This window comes from Leptodactylus fuscus, chromosome 1 (assembly GCF_031893055.1).
Source record: "Leptodactylus fuscus isolate aLepFus1 chromosome 1, aLepFus1.hap2, whole genome shotgun sequence".
Lineage (NCBI taxonomy): Eukaryota > Metazoa > Chordata > Amphibia > Anura > Leptodactylidae > Leptodactylus > Leptodactylus fuscus.
The window spans coordinates 101308243-101323384 of NC_134265.1; the positions used below are offsets into that span (position 1 = coordinate 101308243).

General features: G+C 41.9%; 1 protein-coding gene across 8 annotated transcripts in view; it reads right to left on the reverse strand.

Annotated features, from left to right (window-relative positions):
* RIMBP2 (RIMS binding protein 2) overlaps positions 1-15142 on the reverse strand; it is a 351407-nt gene that overhangs the window by 13327 nt on the left and 322938 nt on the right. For all 8 annotated transcript variants that reach the window (XM_075274789.1, XM_075274730.1, XM_075274757.1 and 5 more), the window contains one exon: positions 6410-6513. In XM_075274789.1, coding sequence (XP_075130890.1) covers positions 6410-6513 — 104 coding nt within the window. The remainder of the gene's footprint in view (positions 1-6409; positions 6514-15142) is intronic.

Consider the following 15142-nt stretch of genomic DNA (forward strand, 5'->3'; position numbering starts at 1 on the left):
AAGCCCCCCTCCTGCTTATTCACATTGGTTTCTATTAAAAGCTATTGAAAGCACACGCGTGCGCAGTATTGCTCCTTCCGGTACGCTACTGCGCATGCTCCAGCTCGCAATGGTCTCTATGGAAAAATGGTGCTGGGGCGTGCGCAGTAGCGCGTGGGAGGGAACGCCACTGCGCTCACGCATGCTTTTAATAGAAACCAACGAGAATAAGCAGGAGGAGGGGGGGCTTAGAGGCAGTGGTGGGTGGCAGAAGCTATGACACCAAGGGGTGCACGACACGCCCACCGTGCATGATCCAGCTAATTTACATATCGATTACCAAGGTACTATAAAAAAAACGGGGGGGGGGGGGGTCTTTCTTACACACTAACAGCAACGCCTGAATAATGATGGCACCAAGAGCAGTGCTCCAAGAAGCTCTCCCCGGGGGAACCAGCTCATTTGCTTGTGACTTCAAAGTCAGTTTTCTCCAAATATACAAAAGTGACATACGTAACAAAGGTATATTGTTTATTGCTGTAATGTGATTGCAGTAGAATATGCGTGTGGGTGGTAGACTTTTTTTTAAAGGGGTATTCCCATGAACATAATCATATCTATACTTCTAGATAATTAAAAGTTAAACATTTTTGCACATATAAGTAGTTAAAAATTCTGCAGAGTTTTAAAGTTTTTCTCTAATCATCTTAGTGGTGAGAATCTGTTGTCTTGATCAGTTGCCAATGGATACGACCACCAATGTAGAAACTTTCTATGGTCTTGGACTTGTCAGGAACCCATCCATGATTTTCTTATTGTAGCTGGGTTATCAGGCAGTGATACTACATGTATCTGAAGATATCATGACCACAATAAGGAAATCATAGCTGATTTTCTGAACTTAGAAAGGTTCTGCATTCATGCTCGTATCCACTGGCAACTGGTCAAGGCAACAACTTGTGACCACAAGATATTTAGAGAAAAATCTTGAAAATTATGAAAAATGTTTAATTACTTATATTTGCGAAAATGTTTAACTATTAACTAACTATAAATTTAAAAATGGTTATGTACATGGGAATACCACTTTAAGTACCAAAATAGACTGCGTACTCGCTGCCAAGGGTCTCTGGAAATTTTGCACCTCCAGTAGCCAGAGCAATTTTCACAATTTTGAGATGGACAAATCAAACCTAAATTGCAATATTAAAACAGCATCCAAACCCCCCCCCCATACCTATATATTTTCTTACTGTATACAAACAGGCTCCTTCATGCAATTTTGATTTAAAGTGAATGTTTTATGAAAAAATGCAAATAAATGTATATTAGTTGTTAAAAGCGGAAACCAAACAAAAAATTAAATGCACCAAACCTCCTAAAATAAGAGTTCAACATGTGCAGAGTTCATACATATCACTATAGCCTGCACCTGCATGCACGTGTCTTCAGAAAATCGCTAGAACTGGAAGGAACAAAAATCTGCTTTGTAGCTGGAAATGTTAAAAAAGTATCATCCTATAAAATGTAGTGATTACACACCATGAAAAGTAAGTGAACCCCTAAACCCTATATATTTTTTGAAAGTAGATAACCTGAAGATTACAAATGTCTTAATGGGTCATCGATAGCCACATCCACCTTCATGCAACTTTGCGACCAACACAAATAATTTGTTGAAAAAATACGCTAAAACATATATTTGCACCTAAAACTCATGTTCAATCTCAGATTCATATACAAAATACTTTTAAAATAATAGCTTAAGGTGTATACAATGTGTATATATACTATATTTACCGCAAACATCAACTACAACAAGAGCTCAGACTCCCAAAAACACGAATACAGAAGACAAGCAGGATTTAGCTGTTATTCACTAATATGTTAAAAAGCTATACTGCACCTACCAAACTGTGACTGTGATACCAAAATCTAACTTTTTTCAGCGTACACAGCATTCCGTATATAAAAACACAATTTAATAGTTCATATATACAACCACCTTCATTCAACTTTGCAGCAGAGATTGCTAGCAAAAATTGGACAAAAATTCAAATTTGCCACTAAAGTGCGGCTCAAGCAATCCCTTTCTGCAAACATAATGTACTGTTCATAAAACTGCAATATGTGAGTTCATACATACCACACATGGGTGTTAACCCCTTCCCGCCGATGGCATTTTTTGATTTTGGTTTTTCGTTTTTGACTCCTCTCCTTCTAAACCCCATAACTTTTTTATTTCTCCGCTCCCAGAGCCATATGAGGTCTTAATTTTTGTGGGACAAATTTTTCTTCATGATGCTACCATTAATTATTCTATATAATGTACTGGGAAGCAGGAAAAAAATTCAGAATGGGGTGGATTTGAAGAAAAAATGCATTTCTGCGACTTTCTTACGGGCTTTGGTTTTACGGTGTTCACTGTGCAGCCAAAATGACATGTCCCTTATATTCTGTGTTTCGGTACGGTTCCAGGGATACCAAATTTATATGGTTTTATTTACATTTTGACCCCTAAAAAAAATTCCAAAACTGTGTTAAAAAAATTTTTTTCTAAAAGTCGCCATATTCCGACGGCCGTAACTTTTTTATACGTAAGTGTACGGGGATGCATAGGGCGTCTTTTTTTGCGGGGCCGGGTGTACTTTTTAGTTCTACCATTTTCGGGAAATGTTATTACTTTGATCACTTTTTATTCAAATTTTTATCAGAATCAAAACAGTGAAAAAACGGCAGTTTGGCACTTTCGACTATTTTTCCCGCTACGGCGTTTACCGAACAGGAAAAATATTTTTATAGATTTGTAGAGCGGGCGATTTTGGACGCGGGGATACCTAACATGTATATGTTTCACAGTTTTTAACTACTTTTATATGTGTTCTAGGGAAAGGGGGGTGATTTGAACTTTTAATTTTTTTTATATTTTTTTTAAAAAATTTTTTTGCATGTATTAGACCCCCTAGGGGTGTTGAACCCCAGGGGGTCTGATCACTAATGCAATGCATTACAATGCATTGCAAAAAAGCATCCTTTCTTTTGCAGGCTGCATAGACCAGCCTGCAAAAGAGAGGATTTGCAGACAAGCCTAGGAGCCTGTATAAGGCTCCCGGCTGTCATGGCAACGGGACGTCAGCCCTGGAGCATGCTCCAGGAGCCGGCGATCCCAGCCAAAATGGCGGCGCCCATGCGCCGCCGGGAAAATGGCGCCTCCGGCGCCTTTGACCGCGGCGCCGGAGGGGTTAATGCCTCCGATCGGTCCGGGGACCGATCGGAGGCATTAGAGCCGGTTGTCTACTGCTTAAAGCAGTAGACACCCGGCGGCTATGGCGGCCGCCCAGCTCCCGGGCAGTCGCCATAGTTACAGACCCGACATGCGCCGTACTATTACGGCGCATGTCGGGAAGGGGTTAAAGAATCGCCAAAATCGCAGAAATGCGCCATCCCATTTTGTGCATGCAAATTAAATAGGACTTTACATAAAAATGTTATTTTCCATCCCCCTATAAAAATTTTAGCAATCTATACGTTCATCTCTAGTGATAATCGTTATTACTATTATTTTAGCGTGTAACGGATATCACTAGAGATGTATTTTACTGTAGAAATCTCAGGTATAGACAGGACAGGGATTGGGTGAAATGTAAACTTTATTTGCGACTTTGTGTATATGTTGTGTGTTTGGAGCGACTTTTTTTTTGGCGCTGCGACCATGACAATGGTAAACGTCTGGGTCACAGCGCAAATAAACTTCCTGGTTATGTTCAGGGGGTATAACATAAGAATACCCCACTAGTAAAGTTCAGGGAGGAATTACATTATACCTGTATGTGACAATCAGAGACAAATGTATAGTATGCTCTCTGATTGGCAGGAGAAGGGTTAATAGGGACAGAAGAGTCCCTGCCACCTCCCTCCTGGTGTCACATACAAGTTATATACAGAGTCAGATTTTTTTCTCTTTCTCTCTCTGCTGGGCTGCTTGTGCCCCTCTCCCTTTCCTGTTACAGTTAGCAAATTGCTTACTTAGACAGGAGGGGGGGGGGGGACACTTTAGAGCTCTATATCTTTGGACTGCATCAACATATCTTGATGCTTTCAATTGCATAAAGAGGAGAATCTCATCTTTAAAATGATACCAAGAACTTGATGATTGAACTTACAGTTTTGGAGCGATTCACTGTTGAATCGCTGTCGGGAATTGAGATCTGCAGTTGGATCTCAATGCCAAATAGCGTTTTCAACAGTAAATCGCTCCAAAACTGTAAGTTCAATTATCAAGTTCCTGGTATCATTTTAAAGATGAGATTCTCTTCTTTAAAATGCATTTTAAAGCATCAAGATATGTTGAATAAAGGAGCATTTTTCCAACTAATCATGAGTACTGCTCTATCTTGGGATTCTTCTTGTTCATTATTTGGATTTAGTTGAGGTCTGTGACTTTCTCAACCTGAGCACTACAAGTATCTTGCTTGGGCGGTTACTGTATAGTTTTTAATGCAAAAGTCATGTGTCCTGTAAGACCAACTCAGGAGTTCTTCAAACCTTGTGATTTGACTTACTTTCAATACCCATTGTGTGTGGGATAGAGCATCAGTTTGAAGCCAATACAAGGGAAAGAAAGCTTTGACAGAAGCTACAAGGACTATGGTCAAATTTGTTTTAAAGGGTGTTCACGTGGCTGAGGGTAAAAAAGAATTATAACTTTTAAGGATAAATCAATTGCCAGAACAGTTTATTTGATAAACAATTTCACCATACATGGGAAAAATTACCTTTCTGAAGTCTGGCATCTCCAGCATATGTCAGTCTGCAAAAGGCATGGGAAAAGGGCTTCCTGACACACGTGGAGAAACCATGTGATGGGGTTGCACATCGGGATGGTAGAGTTTTGTTTAGAAAGTGAGTTGAAACAATCTAATATTTTTTATCTATTACTAGCCTCTTCCTGCAACTTCTTTTGCGTGTTGTTGGCGTCGATGATCCACCTATATTCAGCAAATTGTTGCTATCAATGGTTTGCCTGCTCTGGCGTTTCTGCAGCTCTTAAGCTGTCCTGCTGCTGAGCTTGTCCTCATGCCGTGCCTGTGATTGTTCCGTCATCTCAGCAGCTAGCTGGGACGCCATATAATGAGCGTTTTGTTGGCGTTGATAATCCGCCTTCTCCGGCATTTCAACAGCTGTCAAGCTGGCTTGCCGCTAAACTCGTTCCTTGTGCTGTGCCCGTGATTGTTCTGGAATCTCAGCAGCTCGCTGGGATGCCATATAATGAGCATGTTTTTGGCGTCGATGATTCGCCTACTCTGGCGTTTCGGCACCTGTTAAGCTGTCCTGCCACTGAACTCATTCCTCGCACTGTGCCTGTGATTGTTTTGGCATCTCAGCAGCTCGCTGGGAACCCATACAATGAGCTTATTGTTGGCGGTGATGATCCCCATCAGCTCTGTTTGAGGAGATCTCTTTAGACTTCTGGCTTCCTTTATAGCTGTTGTTGTTTTAAAATTTTGCGACAAATTAGATTTTCTTTTTCCCGGCATGTTTAAAAGTAGCAAACTGCCAATTTGGATTAAAGGTGTTTTCCCATTCAGTGTGTCAGCATGTTGCCTGGCGCTGATCAGATAATATGCAAATGCGGGTACAGAATGGACTGAGAGTTAGTTGAGTGTTTACATAGAGAGATAACAGACCTGGCTTTATCAGAAGCTGAGATAAGCGGCTGCTAGAGCAGTTTATTCATAACAGTCGTGAAGCCATGTCATTTCCCGGGATAAAAGTAGCTTATATTTTAATCGCGGTTACAAACTATCTATTTGCAAATTTCATTCAAATCCGTTCAGCCATTTTTGCATGATTGAGGAACAAACACACAAACATCCAAACACACAAACTTTCACATTTATAATAGGATTAAATGGAAGAAATTGAGTTTAACCCCAGGTAATATAGTAGCCAAAAGAGTAAGGAGTCATCAGACCTTCCCACACTATGTCCATCAATGAGAATTCAGGTGTGGAAACCTGGGTCCTGATTCTACAGAGTCCATCTGGCTTTATGGTGGTAAGGTGAAAACATCAGGGTTGCCTTAGATTCTATCACCCCCGGCAGTGTGGGATTTTACGTAGCTTGTTCTGCTTGCTAACTGCCAGTTTCTGCTGTTATTTGGGAATGCTTTAAGAAGCAATTCCATTACAGCTGTGATGATGTATGGTGATTCAGTACCATCTGCCCACCCTCTCCTCTCATTACAGACTACTAGTAATTAGTAAGAGCAACTATAAGATATATGGACTGTTTAAGAGTTTTTTTTTTTTTTTTCTTTTTATATCTTTTTTCCACGTTGTTTTTCTTGTAAATGGGGATAAGAATTACAATCTGTCAGTTCATTAGAATACCTTGCTATGCTTCAAAAAAAAAGAATAAATTTATTTACCTCAACATCAACATTAGGCGAGCTCTCCCTTGGATCATAATCGTACAAAGCAACCATTCTCCTTGTGGAAACAGAGTGTTGCCTCCCACTCCTCCTGTTGCGTTCTGTGCCAATAAAAAAAGACACAAAAAATAGTCCATCCATTTAATTTGGAGAACAGTTCCTTAAAAATCATTTAAATTCATGATCAAACCAACAAGCTGGACAAAAGACCACAAAGTGAAGATAGAAGCTGAAATGGGCAGTGATGACAATTCTCTGCAACACACTGGTTCTTTCTTCCTAAAATACCTCATAATAAGATGGTCCCTTCAGCATGAGTCATACAATGGCATCAACTTATGTATCAGCACAGATAAATACCCTTTTCTATACCATTTTGTTCTCCAAGCTGCATCATATTTTAGAATGAATTATTAGCTTTTCACTTATTTCTCAATTTATCACTATATGCAGGAACATGTTGGGGCCATACATAAGAACACTGTAGAAAAAGACAGAAACTGGACAGGAATTCAATAGTCTTTGTGCATATCTGGGTAGCAAATGAAATTTGCTTATGTATGAAAGTGTAACCTCACTTTTCACTGTCTAGAATTTTTGAATGGTTACCTTTACATTTCCATTTATAAAGTCTGCGCTTTCATCCAAGATAAGATGAGAGCAATAGACTTATGCAGCACTCGAATGACAGATGGAGCACCAACCCCCCTTCCCCCTTGTCTGCATTTACTCCAGTGTTAAAAAAAAATAATGACAGAAGCTTTCTTCCGTGTTTCTGTAAATTTCAGATGGAAGAAAAAGCCCTCTTATTTCAATGGGAGTGCTGTAAATGGCTGAAGTACAAGCGCTGTCTCTGGCACTCCCATTGATCAGTTCAGTCTGAGCAGTCAGATCGCAACTGTTTTCATTTGCTTAGATAGGAAAACCCCATTAATTTTGTATAATTACACATCTAAACTTGAATTTCATTTACCGTGTATATGGGGTTTTTTTGGAAACCCCATCTTAAGTGGACTTCTGAGCACTGCTATAGAGAAAAATTACTATTAGGAGGTATTTTGTATTAGACTGTAGAAAGTAATGAATGCCTCCATCTTGGTTGTGTACACCTCTTATCTGTCAAAGCCACTAATTTATTGAAAAGTGCCAACAAGGCAATTTAACCCTAGTAGAGAGGTTTTATTTAAACAAGTCATACATCTTTGGTCTTAAAAGAAAAACACAATAAGGCCCCATTCACTCAACCTTATAACCTTACCACCACTCCTTATAAAGGCATGTCCTAATTTTGTGGTCTTAAAAAAAATGTTGAAATAAATGTGTTTGTAACTGTGTGTAATTAGGAGTTCAATTGACAGTTATAAACAAATTCATTTCAAAGCCCTTTTTTTTCACATGACTGCAAAAAACGTCATGTGAATGGGGCGTTAGAGATTTCAATCATACAAACCACAGTGACCCACACACTGTAAAATCTGTTCTTTAGTGGCCCCAACACAGTACAATCTATTCCACAGTGGCCCCCACACAGTACAATCTATTGCACAGTGGCCCCAACACAGTACCATCTGTTGCACAGTGGCCCCCACACAGTACAATCTGTTCCACAGTGACCCCTCAAAGTACAGTATTCTCCACAGAGGCCCCCATTCAGTACAATATACATCACAGAGGCCCCCACACAGTACAATCTTTTTCACAATGGCCCCCACACAGTATATTATGCTCCACAATGGACCACCCACAGTATAATATGCTTCACAGTGGCTCCCACACAGTATAAAAGGTTCCACAGAAGTACAGTCTGCTTCAGAATGGCCCCCACACAGTATAATATGTTTCACCATAGCCTCACAGTTTAAAATACTCCACAGTGGTCCCCACAGTACCATATGCTCCACAGTGGCCCCCACACAGTTTTATAGGTTCCACAGTGACCCCACACAGTATTATATGCTACACAGTGGCTCCCACACAGTACTATATGCTTCACACTGGCCCCGACACAGTACAATAAGCTCTGCAGTGGCCCCTACACAGTATAATATGGTACAAAATGATCCCCACACTGTAAAATATGCTCAGTGTCCCCATACAGTATAATACGCTCCACAGAGGTCCCCACACAGTACAATCTGTGTCACAATGGCCCCCACTCAGTATAATATTCTCCAAAGTGGCCCCCCACACACTACAATTTGCTCCACAGTGGACCCACATAGTGTAATATGATCCACAGTGGTGCTCACACAGAATAATATGCTCCTAAGTGACCTCCACACAGTACAGTATGCTCCAAAGTGGCCCCCACACAGTATAATATGCTTCACAGAGCCCCCCATACAGTATAACATGCTCCACAGTGGCCCACACACAGTAAATATGCTCCATAATGACCCCGTGCAATATAAAATGCTCCACATTTGCCCACACACAGTATAATATGCTCCACAGCAGCCTCTACACAGTACAATATGCTCCACAGAGGGCCCCTTACAGTACAATATGCTCCACAGTGGCCCCCACATAGTACAATATGCTCTACAGAGGCACCACACAGTACAATCTGATCCACAGAGGCCCCACAGTATAATATGCTCTATAATGTCCCACACACAGTATAATATGCTCCACAGAGGCCCCCACACGTTAAAATATGCTCCACAGTGGGCCCCCACATAATAAAATATGCTCCACAGAGGCCCAACACCATATAATCGGATCCACAGAGGCTGCACAGTAAAATATGCTCTATAATGGCCCCACACAGTATAAAATGTTCCAAAGAGCCCCCCCCTCAAGCCACTTCATGCAAACCGCCATCCGGTTTGTTTTGGTTCTTTTATTATAGCAGTAGCAAAAAAAAAGAGTATAGTTGATCCGCACCCCGCTTGAAGTTAAAAACACATAAGTGTTTAAAAACACACAAAAAACGCGTTTTTTAAACACTTATGTCTGTCTTTTTCTAACTTTTCACGCTGTATGTTAAATTTTATTAAGACACATTAAAAGTTATATTTTAACTTCAAGCGGGGTGCGGGCCAACTATACTCTTTTTTTTTGCTACTACAATTGTTATTCCGCCTCCTGAGTCCGGATGGAATTGTGGTCGGGCACCCCACAGGAATTGCTTTAATTATTTATGTTCTTTTATTATACTCTGGGGTCACTGCAGACCGCTGAGTATAGTAAGTGGAAGCCCAGGGGAGGTGAGTAAAAATAAGAAACACTTATACCCACCTCGTCTCACCTCTTCTGGGCATCCTTACTTAGGCTCTTCCCAGCGACTGAGGCAAAGTGCCCTAGATGTCACCGCTGTGGCCTGTGACTGAGCCTCAGTGGTCAAGTGAGGCGTGATGACATCATTAAACTGTGGCACCCCACATGTCCAATCACAGGCCCCAGCAGTAACTTCTAGGGTGTGTAACCTCAGAGCCCCAAAGAGGATATGCAGGACTATCAGAAGCCCAGGAGAGGTTTTTTTTTTGGGGGGGGGGGGGGGTTGTTTTGTTTTTTTAATCACCTTTCCTGCGCAGGCTACTATTGGTAAGGGGCCCAGTGCCATGTACAGCCATCACTTAACACCGGGCCCCTTTTCATTAATATGTTTAATATGCATAGCAGTCTGGGAACCAGGCTTTCCCCAACCTCTATCACAACCTCTATCACAGTGCTGCAGTGGACTATTTTCTTGTATAGGTATAACGTAAGCAGATGGATTTTGAATAAGGTTCCCTGGTTGTGGCTGGTTCATAACATTTAATCAAATTATGCACCAAAAACCTCACAATGAACATATAATAATGCAAAATGATAAAGCTATCCAGAACTCCCATAGAAGACTCTATTCCGTCTAAACATTAATGCCATGCATTGGCCTCCTCACCAGGATCGTCTTGGAAACCCATTTCTCTAAGTAGATGCAGGTCCCAGAAGTGGGCTGATCAAACGTTTATGCCATGTTAAATGCATATGTCTTAATTGTCCAAGTTATCTCATTAAGGTTATGGCTGATCAAAGTGCATGTGCTATATCTGGCCTTATTATTCATTTCAACAGATAAATGGAGCTGAATGTATGGTGTTCACCCTGCTAAAATACTGTACTTAACCACACTGGGATCTTAGAATTATTACTGGGCTGAGTGTAACCCTTAAGGACATTTAATATGGGAGCATGACCTGATACTGACCAGATACACTACCGGAAAGCTCCTGCGCTCCCACCAGCTTTTGACTATGTGGGGGTTCGCACTCAGGTCCCCCACTACCTGTTGATCCCAAGCTCCTTCCTGCACCTTCTGGCACCTATCTGTGGGAATTTTGAGTCCCCTTGGGTCCATGCCTTAGCTTTGTTAAACGTTCTCCAGCGGTCCAGACACATGTACCACCACTATCTTATCTTCCACACAGCACCTGCATATTCTGCCTGGCTGACCCCCCTGTTTGTGGCACCAAGAAGTGAACATTTTCTAAGTTTTCTTTCTTCTCTGTTGCTGCTCCTATCTGCTACACAGCCCAACGGTCTCATCCAATGTTAGGACTGTGCAGCAGGTGCGGCTGTGGTATCAGGGTCACAGCCTCTTTCACTGTAGCTGTTCAGTCCAGCATGCATGGGGTTAATCATATCGGCATCTGGCTTTAGCACCTGGGCTGGCTGATCGGTCCCGCCTTCCCTCCATTTAAGGAGGCTGGTTTGGACGCCCGGGGCTCTAACCTCAAATACCACATGGTACACGGCCGAGCAAGACATTAGTGTGGCAGCAAGCTGCCTAATTAGGAAGGTAGCGAGTATCTCAGGCCCTATGGATAAAATTGTGGGAATCCCTCCTTTAATTAGTTTGTGTTTCTCCTACCTTAGGCAGGCTGCTACATGTGGTGCTCCACAGCCCAGTAAGCTACTGGGAACACACCGTCTTAGTTGGTTTTTGTTAGTCTTGCAGTGCAGTAACTGTAAGACCTTATAATTCATTTTAGCGGCTGCTTTCTTCTGCAGTGGCCGCTTCTCTGAGAAGTATCAGAGGAGCACTCAGTTGGTGGTATAGCCGGGCAGTGAAGTTAACTGTCCGGCCTTGTTCACACCAGTGTGCCCTGCGGTTCAGAGCCCAGTGGGCTCTGCAGGATATTACTTATTATTTAGGTTTTTTTTTTAAATATATCCTGCTAGTCGCAACATCCAACTGATGTCCTTGCTGACTCTGTATGAACAGGGTCCTTCAGCTTCAGTTTCCTGCTCACCCTACTCAGCAAGACCATCTTCTCTGCAATAAATATTCTTGCCAGGGGGGTGCCTGAATCTGTAACCATGCTGCATAAGTCTATCGCGGTGCTTTTTATTGCCCTACTGCCTCAAGCAGACTCCACAATGCTTTGTATAGATCATATATACTGTGTGCTGGGGCACACCAAGAATCCAAACGTGCCTAGAGATATCATCCTCAAGCTTCACTACCCAAACTTTGTGACTAAATCCTTTCTGCAGCACAAAATCTTCAACCTCTGCTAGGCAAGGCCCAATTGGTCCAACTCTTCGCTGACTTGGCCCAATTGGTCCAGCTGTTTGCTGACTTGGCCCCGGCCACTTTGGACAGGCGCAGAACCATGTGCCCAGTGACTCTGGCATTTTAAAAGGCTCACATCTGCTATCGCTGGGGCTTCCCTTTCCCTTGATGTGGCCTACACTATCAACAATAATGATACTTTATCCGCTCCATGAAAGAACGCCTTCAAGTTCTGCAGAGTGAGGTCGAGTATCCGACTCCAATAGACCCTCTGCCCCAAAGAGCCAAGCTCTCCTGGATACTGAAGCATAATTTTCATTCAGATACTGTTGTTTGACTTTTTTAAGATAATTTGGGTCTTGGCCTACCTATGCTACATCTATTCTAAGTGTATTTGACTCTGCGGCCTAGTTGTTCTGATAGTTTACCTGATATTACTGTCGGTTTTTTTACCCTATTTACTACCTCATGGCTCAGGTCTTGGCCTCTTACTGCATTTTATACTGTTATTTGGTTCTTTATTACGATCTAGACTTGCCAGTGAGCACTTGTAGTCTTATATACAGGTATTTCTGATGTTGCCATCATTATAGTTTATCAGGACAGCTCCTGGACATACTCCGTTTTTTTCTTTTTACTTACCCTGTTGTGTTCCCAAATCCCCCCTGCGTCCTCGGGTTTGTCATGTTCCACCTAATCCCAGAAAGCACACCCTGATTTTGTGGTTTTTGATGCTGTTAACCCTTGTTTATGCTTTTTTTCCCTGTGCAGCGCTACCTCTATTTTTCTCATGTACGGAATTATCTCAGAATCCTGCCTGACCGTACCCCTGCCTACCTGACCATTGCAGTGCTGCCTACCTCTGCATTATTTAGCTATTATTCTCTCTTATCTCATGTGTGATTGTTTCTCATAATGTCCAGGGTTTCAGTATTAGAAGCTTAAACCTGATATTCTATGTATACAAGAATTCCACTTCACCCCCCATCCTAAATATTTCCACTATAGCTATACTCTTACTGGCCATGCCCCGAACCAGACTAAGAGTAGAAATATTCCTCTGTTCCTCTGCAAATCAATAGCATGCTCACAGACCCCCTAGGCCACTATATTATTATACACTGTAAACTCTATGGTCAACACTTATGACTTCAGAATTCCTATGCCCACACCAAATCCTCTGTCACTTTTTTTCAAGAGCTGTGCAATTTGTTAGGAAAATTAGATTTTTCCAAATTGATTTGGTGTGACAATTTGAATTTTACTCTTAACACTCCCCTGGACCAATCCTCCCCTTCTGCAGATAAGCTCTCCTTCACAGCCAAGCCTGAGATCCGCTCCACTTTACAGACCCTGAATATTGCGGATGCCTGGTACGGCTTAATGGGAATAGCAGGGGCTACACATACTTCTCCACTGCACATCATCATTATACTAGAATTGACAGGATCCTTATCTCTGCCTCATTGCTCCCTGATCTTACCTATGCCCGCCATTTCCCTTGCACCTGGTCAGATCATGAGCTGGTCATGATTGATATTGCTCCTGATGTGAAAACATATTCTCATATCAGACTGTGGACAAGAGTGACTCCCAGTGAGTGTGACATGGATCATTGCCTGAACTGCATCTGTGGCCTAAACATACCTCTGTTCCCCCTAGGTATCTTTTTAAATATATGGCCTGCATTTCCCATGAAGTCCTGTAAACATATATGGGTTTAACTGATTTTGGCAGCCAAAGCCATTATCCCAATGTGTTGGGCCTCATATTCCCCTCACCCAATATCCCACTAACTCTGGGTAAGTCTCCCAGATTTCTATATTGGAACAGCTCTTACATTTGGATCTTTGTACCTATCCCGAGTACTTGGGCACCGTGGGTTTCTTTCACTCGAAATCCTGCCTGATCATTCCTATGGATTGAGACCACCCGTCCACCTTGAGTATTAGAAGACATACCATGACATTTTTTTCCCCTTGTTTATAGTGTATATTTTGCTTTCTTCGACTCCTCCCGAGTCGGTAAGACTTCAGTTGATAGGACAAGTAACTTTGTATGTTCCTTTGGCTGTGTACCCTTTGTCCCTGCTGTGATACCATTTATGTTTGCCTAATTATATTTTGAAAATCAATAAAAATATATTTAAGAAAAAATAGATATTCACCTCTATTCTCACAACACATTTAAAGCACTGGAAGCCGATGGCTGGTCAGGTAATGGAGGGGGTGTACATCTCACCCAGACTACTCAGGTGGGTGCGATGAGAAAACTCCAGGAATGTTTGTTCTCAGCAGACAACTTTCGTCTGCTGAGCATTTTGGTAAATGCTCAGTACTGGGCTGGATTTTTAGGAATGACAGGTAGGATTGGTAGTGGGACCTGTCATCCCACCCCCCACCAGTCCACACTTTGGGGATGTTCCAGCAGCGACTCAACTATAGAGAGTTTACGCGTCAAGGAGGCTTAAGAAGTCAGCTCCAGCAGCAACACTTTGGCAGAGTTTGGCTGAAGAGCTGACAGAGAGGTCATATTTTTGGAGCTGTGTCCTGAATAATTATACTTGCTTTTTTGGATTTCTGTTATTCTAGGTGAGGTAACCTATTCTAGGTTTAGTTAGAGCCTAGTCGGGCAGGTATTTATTTATATTTGTATTGTTTCCTTTTGTTGCTGCGCTACCTTTTTGAGTGAAAATAAACTCTACCTTTGTTTTGGACTAAAAGAATCTGGACTTGTGTGTCTATGCCACCCCACCTAGCAACCCCAGACCTGACACCACCTTCTACCATCCCTCATTCATTCTGACTAGGTAGGGTTTATTCCTGGCAGACAAGCCTCTGGCTATCTGAATACATCATGGTACCTGACAGGGTTGCCCAGTCTCCTGCCTTATTCACCCTTGCCATAGAGTCATTGGTGATTGCTATTCGTTCTCACCCTGATACTATTGTTTTAATGTATATTATGCTTAATGTTTTTGCAACATTTCAATAAATACTTTTTGACTAAAGAACATTTAATATCTCTCCAATATAACCAAATGGTGTTCTATTATCCTGGCCTGTTTTACTGTCCCTTATGTTCGTGTGTACAGTATGCCATGCTCAGGTCATCTTTTCTAATATTGTGTATCAGTTTAAGCAGTTTTTTTGAGTTTGAAAAACCTATGCACTTGCTTATTAGGTAACCATGATTTCAGGTTAAAATGTATATGAAATTTAAGGCAAGAA